General features: G+C 37.6%; 1 protein-coding gene across 18 annotated transcripts in view; it reads right to left on the bottom strand.

Moving 5' to 3' along the window:
• The window catches only part of TRPM3 (transient receptor potential cation channel subfamily M member 3), a 605,449-nt gene that overhangs the window by 311,113 nt on the left and 273,716 nt on the right, over window positions 1-20,620 (bottom strand). For all 18 annotated transcript variants that reach the window (XM_064361657.1, XM_064361664.1, XM_064361658.1 and 15 more), the window contains exons 4-5: window positions 8,133-8,346; window positions 4,800-4,924 (exon numbers count right to left, since the gene is read on the bottom strand). In XM_064361657.1, coding sequence (XP_064217727.1) covers window positions 4,800-4,924; window positions 8,133-8,346 — 339 coding nt within the window. The remainder of the gene's footprint in view (window positions 1-4,799; window positions 4,925-8,132; window positions 8,347-20,620) is intronic.

Raw genomic sequence — 20,620 nt, 5'->3', positions numbered from 1 at the left:
GCTCATAGAAGTTGTATGAAGACAGGCAGAGGAAGTATTTTTGTAGAGACACAGAAACCAAATCTTACAGAGTTTAAGTGGCATGTCAATGTGTCATGTTCATACAAACTATGACAGTAAGGGTTAACAAGAAATAAACAATTCAGTCCTCATTTTGGGGAGTTTTTAATTTAGTTGGTGCAATGGACTGAATGTTTATGTCCCTTTCTTCCCCAAATTTATATGTTGAAATCCAAACTTCCAACGTGATACTGTTAGGAAAGGGGACCTTTGGAGGTGATCAGGTCATGAGTGTGGAGCCCAATGAATGCAATTAAGGCCTCATAAAACGGATTCCAGAGGGATCCCTGTCCCTTTCCACCATGTGAAGACACAGCAGGAATGTGCTGTTCAGCCTCCAGAATTGTGGAAAAATAAATTTCTATTGTTTATAAGCCCTCTGGCCTTTGGTATTTTGTTACACCTCAAAAGGCTGAGAGAGTTGGGGAAGAAGACAGCTGTGGGAGAATTACAATCAGGGATATGACGTTAAGGGTGAAGTGAGCCTTGAGCTCAATTTGATGGTGTGTAGGATTATGGAAGTAATAGAGGAAAGGGATGGTAGAAATAATATGGAGAAACCACAGAGGTGGAGTCAACCTCAATAACTGAGACAGTATATGTTTTCAGGCCTAAGTGGCAGGGGGGAAAATGATTACCATCTCAGTATTCATAGCCTTATTCCTCACCAAAGTCTGCTGTTTGATCTATTAATTGAGAAAAGAAGGGCATGGTGAAACAGATGGATAATATTTAAATTTAAAACATCAAAGGTAGTGCTATCACTCAGCTGGGTAGATCACACATCTTTCAAAGGCTTTAGAGAAAGTCCTGTTTCCATCCCACACTGTTTAGCCCCGACACCCAACAGGCCATCTCCTCGCCTTCCACCTTCCACCTTGAGTTGCTATCTAAGAAAACAGTTTTACATTCAGATACTTGGTTAAAAAATGTCCCCACTATACTTACAATAATGTGATGCATCTTGGGGATATGATTAGAGATGAAGTTGTGATAAAGTTATGAAGTAGGTAAGATTTATCATCGTCAGTTCCATAATATTTATTTTCCCTGTAGCCTGAATTTCATCATGCCCAATTCATCTTCATCAATATGTACTGGGCACCTACTAAGTGTGAGGTTCTAAGTTGGCTTCTGAGAACCCAAAGACAAATGCTCTGCACTTATGTAACTTGAATTCCAGCTATGAGATGAGACCTGAAGGGAAGTGAATGTTTCCGAATATCTAGAAGCACACCCAAGGACAAGTAAGTTTTCTCCTTTATCTCTAGGGCTAGTATTTGCCTTGCTAGTGCCATCCTAAAGGGATTAAGATAAACAGCAATTGCTGCACCTACTATTTCCATCAATAAATAAAATAATTCTAGTAGTACTTGAATGTTCAGCTTCTAAAAGTGAAGCTTCTTCTCATATGAGAGCCAGCCCCACAAAAATAAAATAATTTATATTTTCTATCAGTTTGGAAATAAATTTACTGCAATAAAATGTCAGGGATAGGAAATGGAGCCTTTCTTTTATCCTTGGATTTATATTTATTTCCAATAAGTTTCCTAGATTTCCCTTGACATTTATTTTGTACCTCTTCAGTGTCATTCTGGAATATAAACAGACTTGACCAAAGATGCAGCTATTCTATTTTTTTTTTTTTTTGAATGATTGAATTTTGATAAGATTCTGAAGTGGTAAAGACTTTTAATAATACATTTGTTTTTTTCTCTGCTACCTGATGTCTGATGCTAAAAGGTTTCTTTTTGGGATGTCTATTACATGTGATTTTGATTATATAAAATGAAAGAAAAAGGACAGATGACAGTATATTAAGCTAGCTGGGAAAAGTGTTGCAACTGTGTAAGAAGCTTACCAGATAATATTTCTAATTTGATAATTCTGAGGGGAATCTTCACTAGTGACCACCACCATTTTATTCAAGAACCTCTTTTAATGGCAACCAAGCATCATATTACCTTTTAGCTATCACATTAGAATAGTGAACACACATAAACATTTATCTCAAATTATGTCATAAATCCTACATACCAAAAATAGTACTTTCAGTCCAAATAATTTATAACTTGAGAAACAAACTCTATTATCACACAAGAGCCTGAGAAACCCGGTATATTCTAGTTCACTAGTTTTAAGGGAAAAGGTAACAGAGTGGTCAAAATTTAATAGAACCCAGTGAAAGATTTACTGAAAAAGTAAAATACAACTGTCTTTCCTGTGTTCTCTATAACCTGCCACTTTCATTTCCTTTCTGCAATAGTCTCGCGCATGACCCGCCTGGTTCTCTGTGAGCCATGGTTTGCCTTTATAAGACCTCCCAGGAACAGGGATGTTGGATGAACACATTTACTGAGCATTTTTCTGCCCTCTGTGCTAGGCTCAAGACTATTTTCAGTTGGAAAGGCAGACAATGTCAGTAAGTCCCATTGCAATGCGTAAGTTTCTAGTTGCATACAAATGGGAAGGAGTAACGGGGAGAAACAAAAGAAGAAAGAAAAAGAGGAGCAAAAGGAGAAAGTAAAGTCAGAGAAAAAGTTGGAATGGGAGGTAAAAGAATCAGAAGTGATTCTTCCAATTCAACAAGCTGAGTAAATGTAATAGAAGTACTGTCTTTCTGCAATCTTATAAAATGTATAAGATGAACAAACAAAATAATACAAGGAGTTAGTGGGCCAGCATTCTCTGCAAATGCTTAGGCAACTGAGGGAATTAGTTACTCTATCTTGCATAAAGAAATAACCAACTGCCATTTATTCATAATTCATCTGAATGAGGATCTTCCAAAATAGTGTCCCCCTTCAAATTGAGTAATAATAATTTGAGTTTACAATAGAGATCCTGAAGCTATGAATATTTCAAAATGACTTTTGAATGAACACATTTAAAATAATTAATTTATGTATTAATAATATGCATTATTAAATGATTTCAGTGCTGAAAGCATTTTGGTGTATTCTAATTCTTTAAGACATATATATGTTCTAGTGCAAAATCGACATACTTAAAAGCCAATTTGGAATCTAAGGCAAGTATTACTCCAAGTATACTACATGAAAGACTAGTCTCAGATACTTTGAAGAAATTAGTAACACTTTTCCAGTCAGGTTTGCCTATATAAAACTTTGGAAATTGCTGCTGAGCGATTCAATCTCTATGTAATAGGAAATAGCCAATACATTTTAATTATGAGAATATTACAGTCATAAAACCGATATCTCATTCCTTATCCTGTGTGTCCTGGATAAATTAGCATTTACACATGTAATCTGCTATCACTGATGTGGACACTTGTTATCACTTTAAATAAAGGCTCTAATGGATTTAATGTCTTTTTTTGTTGTTAAGGAAAACAATATATTATATAAAAAAGACACCTGTGCTCACATGTTTTTTGCAACACAACCAACAATGCAAAAATACAGAATCCACCTAAGTGTTTGTCCGTGGAGGACACAGTGGGATATGTATGGATACTACCCAATCATAAAAGAAAATGAAATCATGTCCTTTGCAGCAACATGGAAGGAACTGAAGCCCATTTTCCTAAGTAAAATAACTCAGGAACAAAGTCAAATACCGCACGTTATTCTTTGTAAGTGGGGGCTAAATACTAGGTACACATGGACATACAGAGTAGAATATGGACATTGGAGCCTACAAAAGGTGGGAGGGGTGAGGGTTGAAAACTTACCTGTTGGGTACAATGTTCACTATTCAGGTGATGGATACACTAACAGCCTAGACTTAATCACTATGCGATATATACACATAAGACACCTGCACTTGGACCCCATAAAGATATTTTTTAAAGGCAACAAACAGTTTACTGCTGTGCTTCATGACATTTAATTTTTTTTGAAACATATGTTTTATTTAAAACTGAGATGAAAGTGTCTGCTGCTCAAATGCACCACAGTCTGTCCCATTTAGGTAAATTTTCAGGAGAAAAGCAAGCCCCTGGGGAAATACCTCTGCTCAGGGTCAAATGGATCCTACCTCCGTTTTTAAAGGCCTGCGTTGCCATTGGTAACTCATACAACACATTTGAAGATTATGCCAAGGGCAGGACAGTTGATTCCTATGATGACATTTAATTTTTTTAATTTAAAGTATTTTGCATTGCATTTTTAAAAACTGCATATATTGTGTTGGATTAAAATAAGATGGTTGCATTGTATTGCATCATAATAGAACAAGTAGTTTAAGACAAGTTAGTTCTTAGCCATTTAAAAAAATTTTTTTTTGTGGATCAGATAGATGTTTTCATTTCACTTTAAAATGAAAAGAATGTTTCTCTGCAACTCTCAGGAGATACTCAAATAATAAAGATGCTGGAGCCCTGGGGTGCAGAGAGTCCCTGTTCAGTGTACAGTCAATGAGTTCCTGTTGCCATATATTAAGTGGTGTTAATGAATCTTAATATGACTATACCAAAAGTAATTGCTGGATTTGATGGGTGAAGAAAGACCACTGCTTGATTTAAGCAGAGAGCAGATAGTTGAAAAGTCTTGCTTTGGACTTTTCTTGATCATAAGAATTGACCTGGAGTTTGCATAGAGATTTTAGAAAATAAGTATTTGCCCAGGAAACCATTTCTTAACATAAATTTCATTTTATGGAGTGAGGACTAAAAGACTACTATAATATGTACATTTTGAATACTAATTTTATTATACTTTTCTGATATCCATCCCCTCTAGAAGTCATGGAAAGGGATAGCACTCAGGACTTACATCTCTTCCAATGAGATCTTCCTGGTTTTCCACAATTCCCCAGGGGGCAATACCTATGGTGCATATCTTTCCTCGAGACTTAGATGCATGATCCTTCAAGGCGTCTCCAACATGACGAATAACACCTAAAAGAAAAGAGAGAAGCATTAATTTTGTCTTTTAAAGCAATTATCATTCCATTATTCTAAAGAAAGTTGTGGGCCAGGCGTGGTGGCTCACGCCTGTAATCCCAGCACTTTGGGAGGCCGAGGTGGGCAGATCACGAGGTCAGGAGATCGAGAACATACTTGTTAACACGGTGAAACCCCATCTCTAGCAAAAACACAAAAAATTAGTTGGGCATGGTGGCAAGCACCTGTAGTCCCAGCTACTTAGGAGGCTGAGGCAGGAGAATCACTTGAACCCAAGAGGCAGAGGTTGCAGTGAGCTGAGATTGGAGCACTGCACTCTAGCCTGGGCAATAGAGTGAGACTCTATCTCAAAAAAATTAAAAAATAAATTGTGGTAATGGTTTCTCCCAGGGTTATATAAATTGAATATAAAATTTTGACACATTTCTATACAAACTACCTGTATTTAGGAGGAAACATAAACTCGTGGCTGTAATGCCAGATGCATTGGCCGGATTTGTATATTAATGCTAGCATTACATTTATTATTATGATTTATATGAACAAATAAAAAGCATTCAATGTCTACAAAAAGAATAAATACAATTTTAAAAAACAAACTCTTTTTCTTATAATAATTTGTTAATATGACTAGGAACCAACAGCTTGACTACGTCATGTTAAAAGTGCCGTATAGAGTAGTATATTAAATCTACACCACGTTTTGTGTATGAGTTAAGGTCATTCAGATAGATGAGTTATTTAGTTTGAGATTTTGTTAGCCTTTATGAGAACCTACTCATAAAGACGATGTTGGATTGTTCTGTGGAAAATTTATGTTAAAATATATAGATATACCTTTTAATCTTCATCATTTTAATTGTTTTCCTCTCCTGTCAAAATTACCTTCCCCATCATAGTTAAGGGTGAGAAAGTTCATAATTATATGTGAAGATGTCTCTTCTAACAGTGAAACTCTTTGAGAGGAATGTTGGAGGGTCAGTGCTTTATTCATCTTCCTACGCCTCAGGGACTAGCCTAGAGGAAGGGCTCAGACACTGCACTAAACAAACTAAACACATGGAACACACCAGGCAATGTAATCATGGGAAAAGACATGTATTTAAGTAACTCAATACTGAAATATTCATAAGATGAAACAGAAGGAATCACTGTTTAAAAAGCAAATAACAAAACAGTGTAAATAGCCATTAATCCATAGTGAGCTATGCAGGAGTGTTGGAAAGAATATCATTTTCACTGATTACCTTATCTACAAATCTTCTGAGTGAGAGTACTGGTAAAAAAACAAAACAAACCAAAACCAAAATCAACAAAACTCCCCCAAATAAAGCCATGAATATTAATATTAAATTACTTTCAATTGATATGCAAAACTCCTTTCAGGGCCAGCCCTAGACAAGAAGTTTAACTTTATGGTATGCCCATCTGGTCTGCACAATTCTATCAATACCTCTTACCTAACTTTAACGTTTCATTGTTAGAACCTGACTTTAGGGATTGGATTGAACCCTAAGCCTGGAGTGAGGCAGAGATAAGCTCTTGGGTTTGTAGCAGATAAGCTATAAATTCTTCTTTTGATATTGAATGCATTTCATAAAAGAATAAAAACAATATACCAAATTCTTAGAAATAGAGCATTGGTAAGACTTTCCTTTGCACCTGTAGAACCCTTTGAGTTGGTCTCTATATGACAGGAGAGCAGAAGACAGTAATCACAGGCAAGTGAGTCCTCCTCAGTTGAGAGGGAAACATGGAGCCCAAAACCTGAACAGTCATTGAAAGAAAAACTGTTCTGTAGATATTTAATTACTACAGGATAAATAGTAAAGAGCTGAGCAGGTCATTTTAAGAACATGTCAGTGTATGGGTGGAGCCAGAATTTAACATAATTACATTGAACATGAGCTGTCTGCAGACTTCACGGCTGAAATATCCTTAGGTAGCTGTGTGCAGAACGTTCACAAATTCTAGGTGTTTAAGAGAATTCTCAATGCGGGTCTTACTCAAACAGCATCCAAACTACAGACACAAAATTAAACAACATTAAGATAACATGTTATTTTTGTTTTTTGAGATGGAGTTTTGCTCTTGTTGCCCAGGCTGGAGAGTGGCACGACCTCGGCTCACTGCAACCTCCACCTCCTGGGTTCAAGCGATTCCCCTGCCTCAGTTTCCCAAGAAGCTGAGACTACAGGTGCCCGCCACCATGCCCGGCTAATTTTTGCATTTATATTAGAGACGGGGTTTTACCATATTGGTTAGCCTGGTCTTGAACTCCTGACCTTAGGTGATCCACCCACCTCAGCCTCCCAAAGTGCTGGGATTACAGGCATGAGCCACCACATCTGGCCAAAGATAACATGTTATTTAAAACTAATTGGTCCACAGTTATGTTCAGAATATTCCATTAACTACGAATGTGTTCACAAGTACAGACTCTGGGCCTTGTAACAAGTTTGCCTTAACTTACTGCAGCATTACCTCTGCATTTCCAATTGGCACCTCAGACTTCAGGCTGGGAGAATAGGCCAGAAACATTTACAGGCATTCGCTACATTATCTAGTGCACATTAATAATGTTCTGCAAATAAGCACTTAACTATACAGGGGCTGGTAAGAATTGATTTGAGAATGCTTCTGTATCACAATATAGATGGCAGGAAGAAAAAATTCTTTGGAATTCAGAGTGAGGTATGTCTTCTATTGGCACAGTGAGGAGTTAATACAATATTTTAAACGATAAACACATAATGCCCTAGACTTTGCCATCATAATTTATGTCCCAGATGGAAATGGCATTTTGCAAAAATTAAAGCTATTTGGCACCAAACTTGAAATTCCTTAAAGGACAAAGGTAGAGCTTCCTTCCCATTTAAAGCAGAAATCATTCCTTAAAGAATTATTGGCAACTTAAGCTACTTAAAAATACCCTATGAAATTCCATTAGTCATGTTTATGAATTCTGTATAGTCAACTATTAAATATCCCAACCTATTCATTATGTGTAAGTAATTCTTCTTGGTTAAGAAATAACTTTACAACTCATTTAGATAAAGGTGGGAGAGATAACCAGCAACTATGGACCCATGGGTAGGGATGAAGTGGGGTGATATAGAGATAATTAACCTTAGCAGAAAATTATCTCAGGCACAACATTCCCATGGCCTATGCTGCCTTTCTCTGTTCCACTTGCAATTACCTGTGTTAACTCCTCCAGTGAATATCCACGCTCCAGTTGTCATAGCTGCTTTGATGAGCCCTTTCCCAAAGACTTGCTTGAGTTTTGGCTGGAGTTCAAAGTTCTGCAGGCCCCCATGGACAGAGATGAGAAGCTTGGGAAGCTCCAACTGCCATTCCTTGGTCATCAGGTGTAAGAGGAGATCAGGTTTTGTATCAAAAGATACTCGCACATACTGGAAGAAGAAAGGCAGTCAATTAGGGAGACAAGGCTGGACTGGCTGGGGCTGCTCATCTTTACTGATTCCAATTATGTGTGTAGTTACGTGACAAAAATGTCTCATATAAAACCAAATTTTTTTTAAAGTGGTGATCATTTGCATTACCAAAAGAACCTTCATTAGATAAAAAGATTCACTATTTTTAAAGGCTTTCTTGAAATGGCGACAATTCATTTTAAAATTTTTAGATTTTCTAAAATGCTGTGCAAGCATGACTTTTCCCAGATTGAGTTCTTTGCTCAAAGGAAATCATGTTTACATTTTACCACCCTTTACATTTGTAAAGCAGTTCAAATGCTTCTAATATTTTTAATATCCCTTTATATTAACTAGATGCAGATATTATTTCTGTGACCCTATTATTTTGAGAGTGTTTGAAAGATCCTACACCTCTACATAATGTAATGAGAATTTTAAAGTAAGGTGATAGTGAATTACATTTATTTATATCTCTAATAACTGCATAGCAAATGTAATGCTTTCTTCATCTTTTAAAGAAGACAAGTAACAAAAGGCAGGACAACTATTCCTGCAGAATGGTTGAAAATTTGAGTGTACAGCAAGTATCAAGGTGTAATTAGATGCAACTGGAAATAAAGTTTATATAAATGAAATACTATAAATACATGCAGCAATAAATATGTATAACCATATACATAAATACTCATTATGTTTCAATTTAATTATATAAAAACATCAGTTTCTAGCTGGAAACAGCTGAAAACCTGGGCAAATACACAAAGTCCTTTGAAATAGGTTTCTGAGCTGGCATAAAAAAATTATTATTGGCCGGGCGCGGTGGCTCAAGCCTGTAATCCCAGCACTTTGGGAGGCCGAGGCGGGTGGATCACGAGGTCAAGAGATCGAGACCATCCTGGTCAACATGGTGAAACCCCGTCTCTACTAAAAATACAAAAATTAGCTGGGCACGGTGGCGCGTGCCTGTAATCCCAGCTACTCAGGAGGCTGAGGCAGGAGAATTGCCTGAACCCAGGAGGCGGAGGTTGCGGTGAGCCGAGATCGCGCCATTGCACTCCAGCCTGGGTAACAAGAGCAAAACTCGGTCTCAAAAAAAAAAAAAAAAAAAAAAAAAAAAGAATTATTGAGAATCCTAAACAAAGAAGCAGTTTAGAACCTCAGGAGGTTAGGGAGTACCAAAGCGAGATTTGACCCTAGGTGTCTTTCCTAAACCCTGGAAGATCTAGGGCATCTGATGTAACGGTTGCACGCAGCAGGTAATTTAATGAGTTTATGGGAGAGTTTAATATGGGACCCCATATAAGGCTGGTGTACTTCAAAGGGCTCATCCTCAAGTATAAGAAAAAAATGAAATAAGGCTGATGTACAGAAGAAAATGGCAAGAACACTTTCCTACCTCAATTTTGACTCTGGGTAGATGAGGAAAAAATTTCCCGTCTGATTATTTTATATACATATAAATTTTTATTATACTTTAAGTTCTGGGATACATATGCAGAACGTGCAGGTTTGTTACATAGGTATACACGTGCCTTGGTGGTTTGCTGCATCCATCCCTCTGTTCATCTACATTAGGTATTTCTCCTAATGTCATCCCTCCCCAATCTCCTGTGATTATTTTTAAACACAAACAGGCCCCCACAGAAGGCCTTGTCTATATTCACACTACCAGTGTGGTTTGAGAATTGCCAAGCAGTGTTTAATGTTCAACAATTCTGGCTGGATAATGGTTCCTGATAACTGGCAGAAGTAAAGGCAGATTCTCTGTGGAAGAATGTGTCATCAGTACATGCCTAAAATAATTCTCATGGGGAAATAAGTATTTCATAGTAAAACAATAACATAATAAATTACAGAGGAAATAAAGCAGTGTGAGTGAGAACCAATAGAAATAACTGGCAGCAAAATAAGATCCTCAAAATCATTAAAATGATCAGATACAGGCTATAAAACAACTGTGTCTAATATGTTAAAAAAGCATAAACAAGATGATTGAGTAGAAGAGTAAGGAGAAAGAAATGATCAAAAATGACACCAACATATAGATATATCTGAAAAAGTACCAAACAGAACTTCTAGAAATTGAAATGTAATCAATAAAAATTAAAATGGATAAGTTAAATTACATATTAGATATAATGATAATAGATCAAGAAGATAAAGAAGATCCAGCCAGAAAAACAAAGGATTTGAAAACATAAAAGAAAAATGAAGGCGCTTGGAGGAGATAATCAGAATTATAGCTAGAAATAAAAGAGATGATGGGGAGGAGGAAATATTTGAAGACATACTGGCTGAGTATTTCTCAGAATTATACAAAGATACCAATTCTAAGATGCAGAAAGTTCAATGAATCTTAAGCAGGACAAATGAAAAAGAAACTCCACTTCTAGACACATCATACGGAACACCAAAGGGAGGGGGAAGCCCTCAGAAGTATCTGGAAATAAAGATCATTTACAAAGAAACAGTCATTAGACTAAAGACTGACTCCTCAACAGCAAGGATAGACACGTGAAACCAAAACCTTCAATGTGTCAAGAGAAACTACCTGTCAGTCTAGAATTCTATATTCAACAAAACTATCTTTTAAAAATGAGAGCAGATTATAGATATTTCACACTGCCAAAACTGAGAGAGTTTACCTCTAGGTGACTTTGCTGAGGTAAGTTTTAAAATGAATATAAGAGGCAGAACTTATATGATCCAAAATAGATGAACTGGGTTGTAATTTGGAAGATAAACTAAGATATTAATTAATGTAAGGTAAATCTAAAAAAGTATTGGGTATATAATATGAAATAACATCTAATTCACAGTGGAAAGTGATAGAACTAAATCACTGGACAATACAGCATATAAATGGTAGGTAACAATTAGGATTATGGCATTCTAAAGTCTATGTCATGTGGGAAAGAAGGGAAATTATTGATTAATTCTGGAATTTAAGTTAATGTTGAAGTTGCATAACCACAAAATGAATATGCCTGCATGTAATCATACAAACATAAGCTTTTGGATTTATAAATAAGATTATCCAGGAGATGACAATTTATTGCCATGTTTTTGGATCTGGAAAACCCCACTGTTTCAAAGCCTCAAAAACTGTTTGTCTACTCTTTTGTTATAGCATATTTGAAATATATTTAGCTGAAACATGGGGCAAAAAACATGCAAAATATGAAAGCAGCTTAATAAAATAAACTGCATCATTAAGAGACACTAAAGAGCCAGTTATATATCTATGTATCTTTATATAAACACATAGACACATAGATGTATATGCCAGAAATCTGAAGTGTTGGAATCCAATACAGTTGTTTCTAGATTGATTTGATTTACCTAGCAAAAAATAATTCCAGAACACAGAGTAAATGTTGACAATTTTAGCTAAGTACACTATATCACTATAATTTGACTAGAGTTTACAATATGAAAAATGGCATCTTTTCTGCACAAACTCTCATGCAGAGAGCAAAACCTTTTAGGTATCTATTAACAGAAATTTTCACCTATGTGTACTTTTGTGCCACACAAGGAGCATTCTGGCAGAAGAGAAGGTATTGGAGTATAAGAAGCAACCAGAGGAAGTTCTTAAGTAAAAGCTTCTTTTAAAAATCTTCATTGAGAGTCTCTTTATAAGAGAAATATTTATAATGAATGCTATAGAATAAAAGAATAAATAAATAACGGGGCAGTAGAACACTTTGGAGGTGTTGGGTACATTTATGGCCTTGATAGTACTGATGATTTCCCAGGTATATTCTTATCTCCAAACTTATCAAGGTGCATGTACTAGTTATGTGCAGCTTTTTGCATGCCAATCATACCTCAGTAAAGTGGTTTAAGATAAAAATGAAAGAATAGTATTTTTTTCTGTGCCGGTACACTACTACTTGAGTAGTGTGATTTAGCTACTTGAATAGTTAAAATTTGGGGGTTCTACTGAATTGAATTTATTTCATTTTGACTAATTCCAGAACGCGTTATTTAGTTAAACAAAGTAGAACTGGGACTCTTAAGGCTTCCAAACTATAGAAACCAAGAATGCTTTAGTGTGAGACATATTAAATTGCTTTTCAAGTTACTGTTCTCTTTTTTGTCACCTTTAATGTTGATAAATAAGATTCTTTAAAGAATGCGTTCAAGAATCCCAATTTAATGTGGACCTATGTTCTTCTAAGGTGAGATATAAATTATACTTTTCTTTTTTTTTTTTTTTTTTGAGACGGAGTTTCACTCTTGTTACCCAGGCTGGAGTGCAGTGGCGCAATCTCGGCTCACCGCAACTTCCGCCTCCTGGGTTCAGGCAATTCACCTGCCTCAGCCTCCCGAGTAGCTGGGATTACAGGCACGCGCCATCATGCCCAGCTAATTTTTTGTATTTTTAGTAGAGACGGGGTTTCACCATGTTGACCAGGATGGTCTCGATCTCTTGACCTCGTGATCCACCCGCCTCGGCCTCCCAAAGTGCTGGGATTACAGACGTGAGCCACCGTGCCCGGCCTACACTTTTCTTAAATACAGAAAAGAATCTAAAGTATAAAAATACTCCTAGAATTATTTGCCCCTTGCAAGACTACAAACTAATTCCTAACATTTCTGAAGGATTATATAGAAGTACTTTCAATGATTAGAGAATGCATATGTGAGAACAGTACAATATTTTTAAAAACAAAAAAAGTTGTTAGGATTGTGGCTTTTGGAACCCCCAAATTCCCCATGTAGACCTGCACCTGTACATTTCATCTAGCCAGGTAAATAATGAGAGATCCAGAGCCACAGTTAGTACCTGGGAATAGATATGCATACATAACTGACATAGTGTGAAAGGAGATTACAATTCATACCAAATTACTACAGATATTGTATAATAATTTCAGCAAGCTTAACTAGCTAAATGACATATTATAGAGTTCATTTATTCATACCAATTGGTAATAATCACCTAAATACACTTTTAGGAGTAAGCCTCCCTTGATAAATAATTTACTTTAAGACTTCTAAAGTTATACATGCAATATAACAGTAAGAAATGAAAAGGCAGGAGGCTGAGGCAGGAGAATTGCCTGAACCCAGGAGGCGGAGATTGCGGTGAGCCGAGATCGCGCCATTGCGCTCCAGCCTGGGTATCAAGAGCGAAACTCCGTCTCAAAAAAAAAAAAAAAAAAAAAAAAAAAAAGAAATGAAAAGGGTCTACTTATTCATCAGCTGAGCAGCTCACTGGAAAAGACCAATAGATCTACTGAATATGTTGAAATTCCTTTTGAAAGTAGCCTAACCCATACAAAGCTGTGTTCATTATCACAGAATGTTTGTTAATCAGCTAGTAAGCCAATCAAGAGAGTGAATGGATGAATCACCTAAGAGATCCCCTTGAACCCAGCTCCCCAACTTACAAATGAAGAAAGGGAGACACCAGGTGAGGTCTCACTACTCATGGGCTCTCTTCACCTATTTCTCTCTGCTCACTACTACTTAACTCTACTAAGAAAAATAAAATCCCAAAAAGCAAGAACAAAATAACCAGAATACAAGAACCATGCGTATTTATTGTGCACCAGGCACATACATGCTGTGTGTTCCGCTTGTACCTTCTCACATACTCCTCCCAACAACACGGAGGTTGGTTTCAGCCACGTTTTACTGGTGGGGACAGAAAGAATTCATCATGTTCTCAAGTTCACTCTGCTAGTATGGGAGTGCTCTCAGCCCAGGTCTCACTCCAGGTCCCTTTCTCTTTACCTCGAGGGTGTAAATGGCTCTGTCTCTCTGTACTTCTCCTTTTCCTTCACCTATGACCAATCAGTCTCCAAATTTGAATGATCCACTTATCAAAACAGTGCTCTCAACCAGCCCTTTTTCTCTATTTCTTCAGTTGCCATCTTAAGAATGTATTCTCCTTAGTAGGATGTCAGTTCGAATTATAGCAACAGCCTCTTACTGACTTCTCTATGAGATACCAACAGGCAGACTTCTTTCTCCAATATCTTTTGTATCACATTATTTCTCAATTAAAAATTCTTCCATCAGATGTAAACTCCCCATTCTTGCCCTCAGCATCCCCTATAACTTGACCTAATCTTACCAGTTCTGAGGCTTTCCTCGTTTCTCTGCATTTGGCCAGTGCTGCTCCCCAAGTCCTAGATAACGCAATCTCTCCCCTTTCATCTACAGAAATCATTCTCATCTTTCAAAGGCCTTTGTTTCATCCAGCATGACTTCCTGAGAATGCAAGTTCAGGCTGACGCAATATAACTCTTAATCAAATCCAGTGTGATATTTTTTTTTTTCTGGCTGTTTTTTCCATGTGCCAATTTTATCTCCCTATGTTGTAAGAGCTTTGAGAGGAGGGACTGTGTTTGACCTGTGCATGTCTCTCTCTTTTTTTTTGGTAAGCCTTTCAGCACTGGCTATGAAGTACTCACTGTCTTGGAAAGAAAACAGAGTTTAGAGATATCTTGGCAATCATGAGACTCTTGTTCTATTCTTTTGCTTTTCAAATGAGGATACGGAGACCCAGGGAAGGTGAGTGACTAGAATATCAGAGCTAGTTATCCAGTAATCATTTATTTCGTTATTGAAGCTATCGTTAACACTGGAGGCTCTAGATGGGGCTGTGCTTCTCCAATTTTAATGTTCACAGAACTCACCTGTTGACCTTGTCAAAAATATAGGCTCTGATTCAATACATCTAGGGTAGGATTTGGGCCTCTGGAGTTCTTTATTATTATTACACTTTAAGTTCTGAGACACATGCAGAATGTCAGGTTTGTTACATAGGTATACATGTGCCATGGTGGTTGGCTGCACCCATCAACCTGTCTTCTAAATTAGGTATTTCTCCTAACGCTATCCCTCCCCTACACCCCAACCTCCTGACAGGTCCCCGTGCATGATGTCCCCCTTCCTGTTTCCATGTGTTCTCATTGTTCAACTCCCACTTATGAGTGAGAACATGCGGTGTTTGGTTTTCTGTTCTTGTATTAGTTTCCTGAGAATGACGGTTTTCAGCTTCATCCATGTCCCTGCAAAGGACATGAACTCATCCTTTTTATGGCTGCATAGTATTCCATGGTGTATATGTGCCACATTTTCTTTATCAAGTCTATCATTGATGGCCATTTGGGTTGGTTCCAGGGCTTTGATATTGTGAACAGTGCCACAATAAACATATGTGTGCATGTGTCTTATGCCCATAAAGATCAGTTCCTTTAGTAAGCTCTCCAGGTGTTTTAACACAGCAGTTAACTCATGTGCTGAGTCAGCAGCTCCACACTTACAAGTGGGTGTGCCCAGAGCAATTAATCAATTCCCGTTAAATAGTCAATGTCGTTTGAAATTAGAAGCTATTTTGGTTGTCAAGATAAGCAATTTTGACTGTCATTTGTGAGTCTATTAATTGCAAAGGGCTCACCTTACACATAACAAGAACTCTTCCTAATGGGCATGCTCAGTTTTGTCCCCGGCCATTACTTTGATGTGGTGCTCCCATTTAGAGATTTTTCAGACATAAGCAGCATGACACTTGAGTGTCACATAGTGGCACTGTAAGTCATTTGACAATTTGGGCATCCTCTCTTGTTAAATAGGGGTGATGCTGATGACCTCACAGGACACTGTGGATTAAATTGTGGAACATACCAGGTATGGTGGAAAAACCAATAAATGCAAATTGAATGAAGGTCACATTCACCTTACATATGACTCCTGGGTATAATAGGTCAAAGTAACTTGCCTTTAGCTCTTCAGTACGGCTTTCAAAATAACTTTTTGTTTTTCACCTCAGAGCTATCTGGGGAGTGACTGGTACAGATGTTTATCTTTCTAAAAGCACCTGCTTCGGGCCATCCAATCCTTTCCTCATCCATGGGCCTTTAGTTTCCCAGTTTATCATTTCAGGAGATAAACTGGGCCCAGATAAGTTACTCGTGCCTGGAATTTTCTATCTCTTCTCTTTCTATCATTGGCGTCACTGCCTGGCAGCAGGAAGGCTCTGTGATAAGCTAATGACAATCAGAATAACATCTCAAAAATGTTCTGCATGAACTAGAGACTAGTTGTAGTTGAAATAGTACTTTTTGATCTATTCTTAGTGACTTTGGAGGCCAGTACATCAGCGTGATTTTCATGAGAAAATGTATTTTGAGTTCCAAATAACAAATTTAGAAATGACATTCTGTGAGACTATAAATAGGAAACTAGAGATTTTCTTTCATTCGAATGACAGAGGCTTCAGACACTAAAACTCTCAAGTTTTTGCTCTGCCTGGTGCCAGAGGTCTTTTCGCTCAGCAGATGACTTACTGCATTTTTCACTAAAGCCGCTCTTACTGCGTCATCATTAGAAATGCTACTATTTGCCTGTCAAAGCAGAACTCAACTATATCTTGGCTCCGCTCTGCACTGATTTGGTGTCACAAACCAGACAGTCCTTTCCCCTTCATCAGACTCACAGTGGGCAAAGGCTGGAGGGCGGGGCCGCAGCCATTACAGCATAGAGCAGACTGAGGCTGTTTCATTAAGAAAAAATAATAATAATCTTCCTTTGTCATTCTCAGTTTGAGTTTTGGCAGAGCAATTTGCCTTCGAAAATTCATCGGTCACCTCTTTAGGCCTAAATTTTAACCCAAGTAAATTTGCCCAGTTATTTCAATGAAAATGTGAAGGAACTGAAGAACAATAATCTGGCTATGCTCTTGGAAATATTAAATGACAGGTCCACCTCCTTCTACTGCAAGGCCATCTTTAATTCTTGGAAGTGATCACCTGGTGTTTGTTAAGTAGTGTTCTGAATAATGGAACTACCATTGGTAAATCTATTCTAAAAATATTTTTAATGGTTTTCTTCCAAGCCTCTAGTGGAAAATTTGCCCCATTTCCCTTTCTGTTTGAGAAATGTAACAAGCATCATTTCATTTCCTAACTCTTTGTAGCCACATTTAAAATGGGCACTTGTAATTAAAGCTGTGGCTGAACAAAGTATGTCGTTTGAGACTGCTAAGGCAATTTTGCTGATACCAGCTTTCCAAGTCCATGGGGCCTTTTGCTTTGTAGCAAGAGTTTAATGCTTATGATGGTTTAATAGATATAAAATCTCCCTAGAAAGAAAATATTTAGAACTGCTCTCGCTGTTATCAAATCCCTAGTTTGATGACCCACAAAATTTTGGAAGTGGAGATGCCATTGTAATTTATTCCATATTGTTTTTGCAATGTCTCAATGTGAGATATCAGGTACTTACAGGAGATGGATGCTGACAAGCCAAAACTGAAGGTTTAGAAATAATCTAAAACTCCGGTAAGCATATGAACCAGTCACAGGGGATACTGTATGAATTTTATGCCAAATTAATTAGCATAAAATTTTCTAGAGGCAAAGATAGGATGGCTTCTTGGTAGATAATTGGTTCTTCCTTCTCTATAGATCTATGGTTAGGATCAGAAATATAACTGATAAATTCTAGTTTTATTCTCAGTTTCAGAACAGCCTTCCAAAGGTCCTGCCAGTTCAGTGGTCTTAAGCTTACAAGGTGGAAACTGGAAATCAATGGAGCGATTACAGAACTGCTCAAAAACCTTACCATGTGTATGTAAAGCTGCTTGGTTAGCCATAGCCTACTGATTAGCAGTTTTGTGAAGTGGGACTTCCTACTTGGTGTGTGTCAACCGATGATGGTTCCAGATAAAATTTGCATATTGCAGAGTTAGACAATTTTCAAAACCTCTAATTCAATCCTAAAGCATGTTAAGAGCATGAACTTGTAGATGTTGTGCTGCTCACAGCCTCCCCTGCCTGCTGTCTCTCCCTTAAGCCCCACGTTCCCTTTCACCTCACACTCACAATGCCCAGAGAATAAGGCTTTCATCCTCTGGCAGACTCAATAGTTAGAGCTTTAAGTGTGAAAATGAGGGCTAGAAATAAGTATTTAAATCATATGAAGATTATAATAAGGGGCACAACCTAATTTAATAAGGAGTGTAAATAGCAAGGGAAAACCTAAAGAGAATTATGTGGGTGACTTAGGTTTAAATACAAGTCCATAATTAGGTTACGCTTATTTACCTGGCCCACAGTCAGCTCAGCATTAATTGGAAGGGATGATTAGTCAGAAAATAAGATTCCATCTGTAATCAAGCCTAACACTGCTTCCTCTCCTAAATAATGTAAGGCGTGAGCCCCAGGTGTAGAAGAGTCTTTGAGAAATGACACAATGTTTTTGTTGTTCTGTAAAGGGATCCTAAAAGGTTACCTGGATTCCATCCTAGTAAAATAATGCCTAAACCAGAGCTTTCGCCTCTTATTATCTTCTCCCTTTGTCTCTATGCTCTGACATTTATGAGGCATCTGAGCGAACTCCTGAGTCTTCTGGCTGTTCAGGAACAGCTTTCTGGGATTTACAGTTTGGGAGGATGTAGCTTGGTACTGAACAGGAAGTCAGAATCCTTTACTTCAGTTAGTTTTGAACATCTTCTTCCTGTGTCACAATTGTTCTATGTCAAGTGCTGTTTTCACTGTGGTTTTATGGGGGCTTGTCAGGACTGGGAATGGAGGACTGAACATTACAAAGTACTCAAAAAGGCACAGAAAATCGTTCTATGAACCGAGGATGTAAATTTACAAAGACCTGTTCCTGCTCACAGCTTTTGAGTTTAAACAACCTCATCAAACAATAGTGACTTTATAATTCTATTACAAAGTTCCCTTATCAAATAGCTAGAAACATAATAATAATTAGCTTCCTTTCAATTACCCACATATATATTTCCCAACAAAACATCTACTATAGCCTGTACTAGGCATGGTATATGTTTTGTTGGGAAATATATATGTGGATAATTTTTCTCTAAGAGAAGAAATGGAACTGACAGGAGTCCTGATGAGATTGGGTTCAAGAAATATGTTGTTAAATAATTGTGTGACTCTGGGAAAACAATTAAACTTCTCTAGGCTCAGATTAGTTAGTGTTTTTTAAGCCTGGCTGAAGAGTAGAATAACCTGCATAACTTTTTAAAAACTCTGGATACCCAGGGTCTATGCTAAACCAATGAATGAGACTCTCTTGGAAGTATGTCTTGGATATAGGTATTAGTGTGATTATCTCAAAATTTTGCAAGTTGAGAATCAGTGCATCCAATCTCTCGTGCCCTCGGTAGCTAAAGCTCTGTGACACATTGCTGTACTTCCTGCATAATAAAACAGATACACAGAGTGCTCCTGATTAGGCATGTGGCTCACATGGCCTGCAACATTGTAATAATGATTATGATTCGCTTTTTCTCCAAATCTATTCTCTACCCAAACTCCTGCAGACTGTCTCATATTACGTCCAGATCACATTGGCAACACAAAGGCTTCATCTTGGGCTGCCTTAAAAAAATAGTTAATAAAGGTCAATCTTCCTCTAGGGTTTTTTGACCACTTTGTCAAAAGTCATTTCAACTTTCAAGAATTCTTGTTAGAAGCAGGGGACCAAAGGCATATTAAATAAGTTGGCCTATCTAACTTAAATCTTAGTGAAAAATTAACCATGCCTTCCCCATGCAAAGACTGGCACTCTTTAACAGATGGTGGTTGCTGATTTTCCCTTTCTACAAACTGTGTGCCAGTTTGTTTGAGAGGTAAGAGGTAAAGTAGGAACAGGTTGGCACAAAACAATTATCCTGCCAGACAAAATGAGACCTCTGACCTATGGACAACTTCACCCCTTTGTCTAGACAGAAGAATCAGAATAATTGAAGGGCAAGTTTTCAAAGTGGATGAAACGCTTATTTATGTCTGGATGAATAGCTGGAACTTGCACTTGTTAAATATTTGGTTGTAATAGGAAGGTAAATTGGTTCTCATTTGGCTGATTAGACTCAGAAAGAAAGAAAAGTTTACTCTCGTAGTGACAGCTCTGAGACCATAACCTTTGAGACCTAGCTTAGAGCCAGCTCTGTGGGCGTGGGATCAATACAGTCACACTGTTCAGAAGGCCAGTGCTTAGGCTCCCTTGCTGTGCACTTGCTGTCTTAAAATTGTTAACAATTTTATCCTTGAATTTGTGTTTGGTAAATGAAGTCTGTTGGGACAGTGGAGCCTTGGAGCCTCAGTTCACAGGCGGTCCTTGGTCCTACCTCCTGGCTGCCTCTCCAGGATGGGGAAGGTCAGGGGCGAGGGTACACCTTGTAGCATTTCAGGGTGATGATAGGGAACAACCTTCTCTGTCTTGGGCTGGCAAAACCATGCTGTGCTTCATGGACAACTTG

The sequence above is a fragment of the Aotus nancymaae genome, unplaced genomic scaffold (assembly GCF_030222135.1).
Source record: "Aotus nancymaae isolate 86718 unplaced genomic scaffold, 86718_ANA_hifiasm-v0.15.2.pri h1tg000041l, whole genome shotgun sequence".
NCBI lineage: Eukaryota > Metazoa > Chordata > Mammalia > Primates > Aotidae > Aotus > Aotus nancymaae.
The sequence above is the reverse complement of the archived record's forward strand: the minus strand, read 5'-3'. Positions and strand labels throughout refer to the sequence as shown.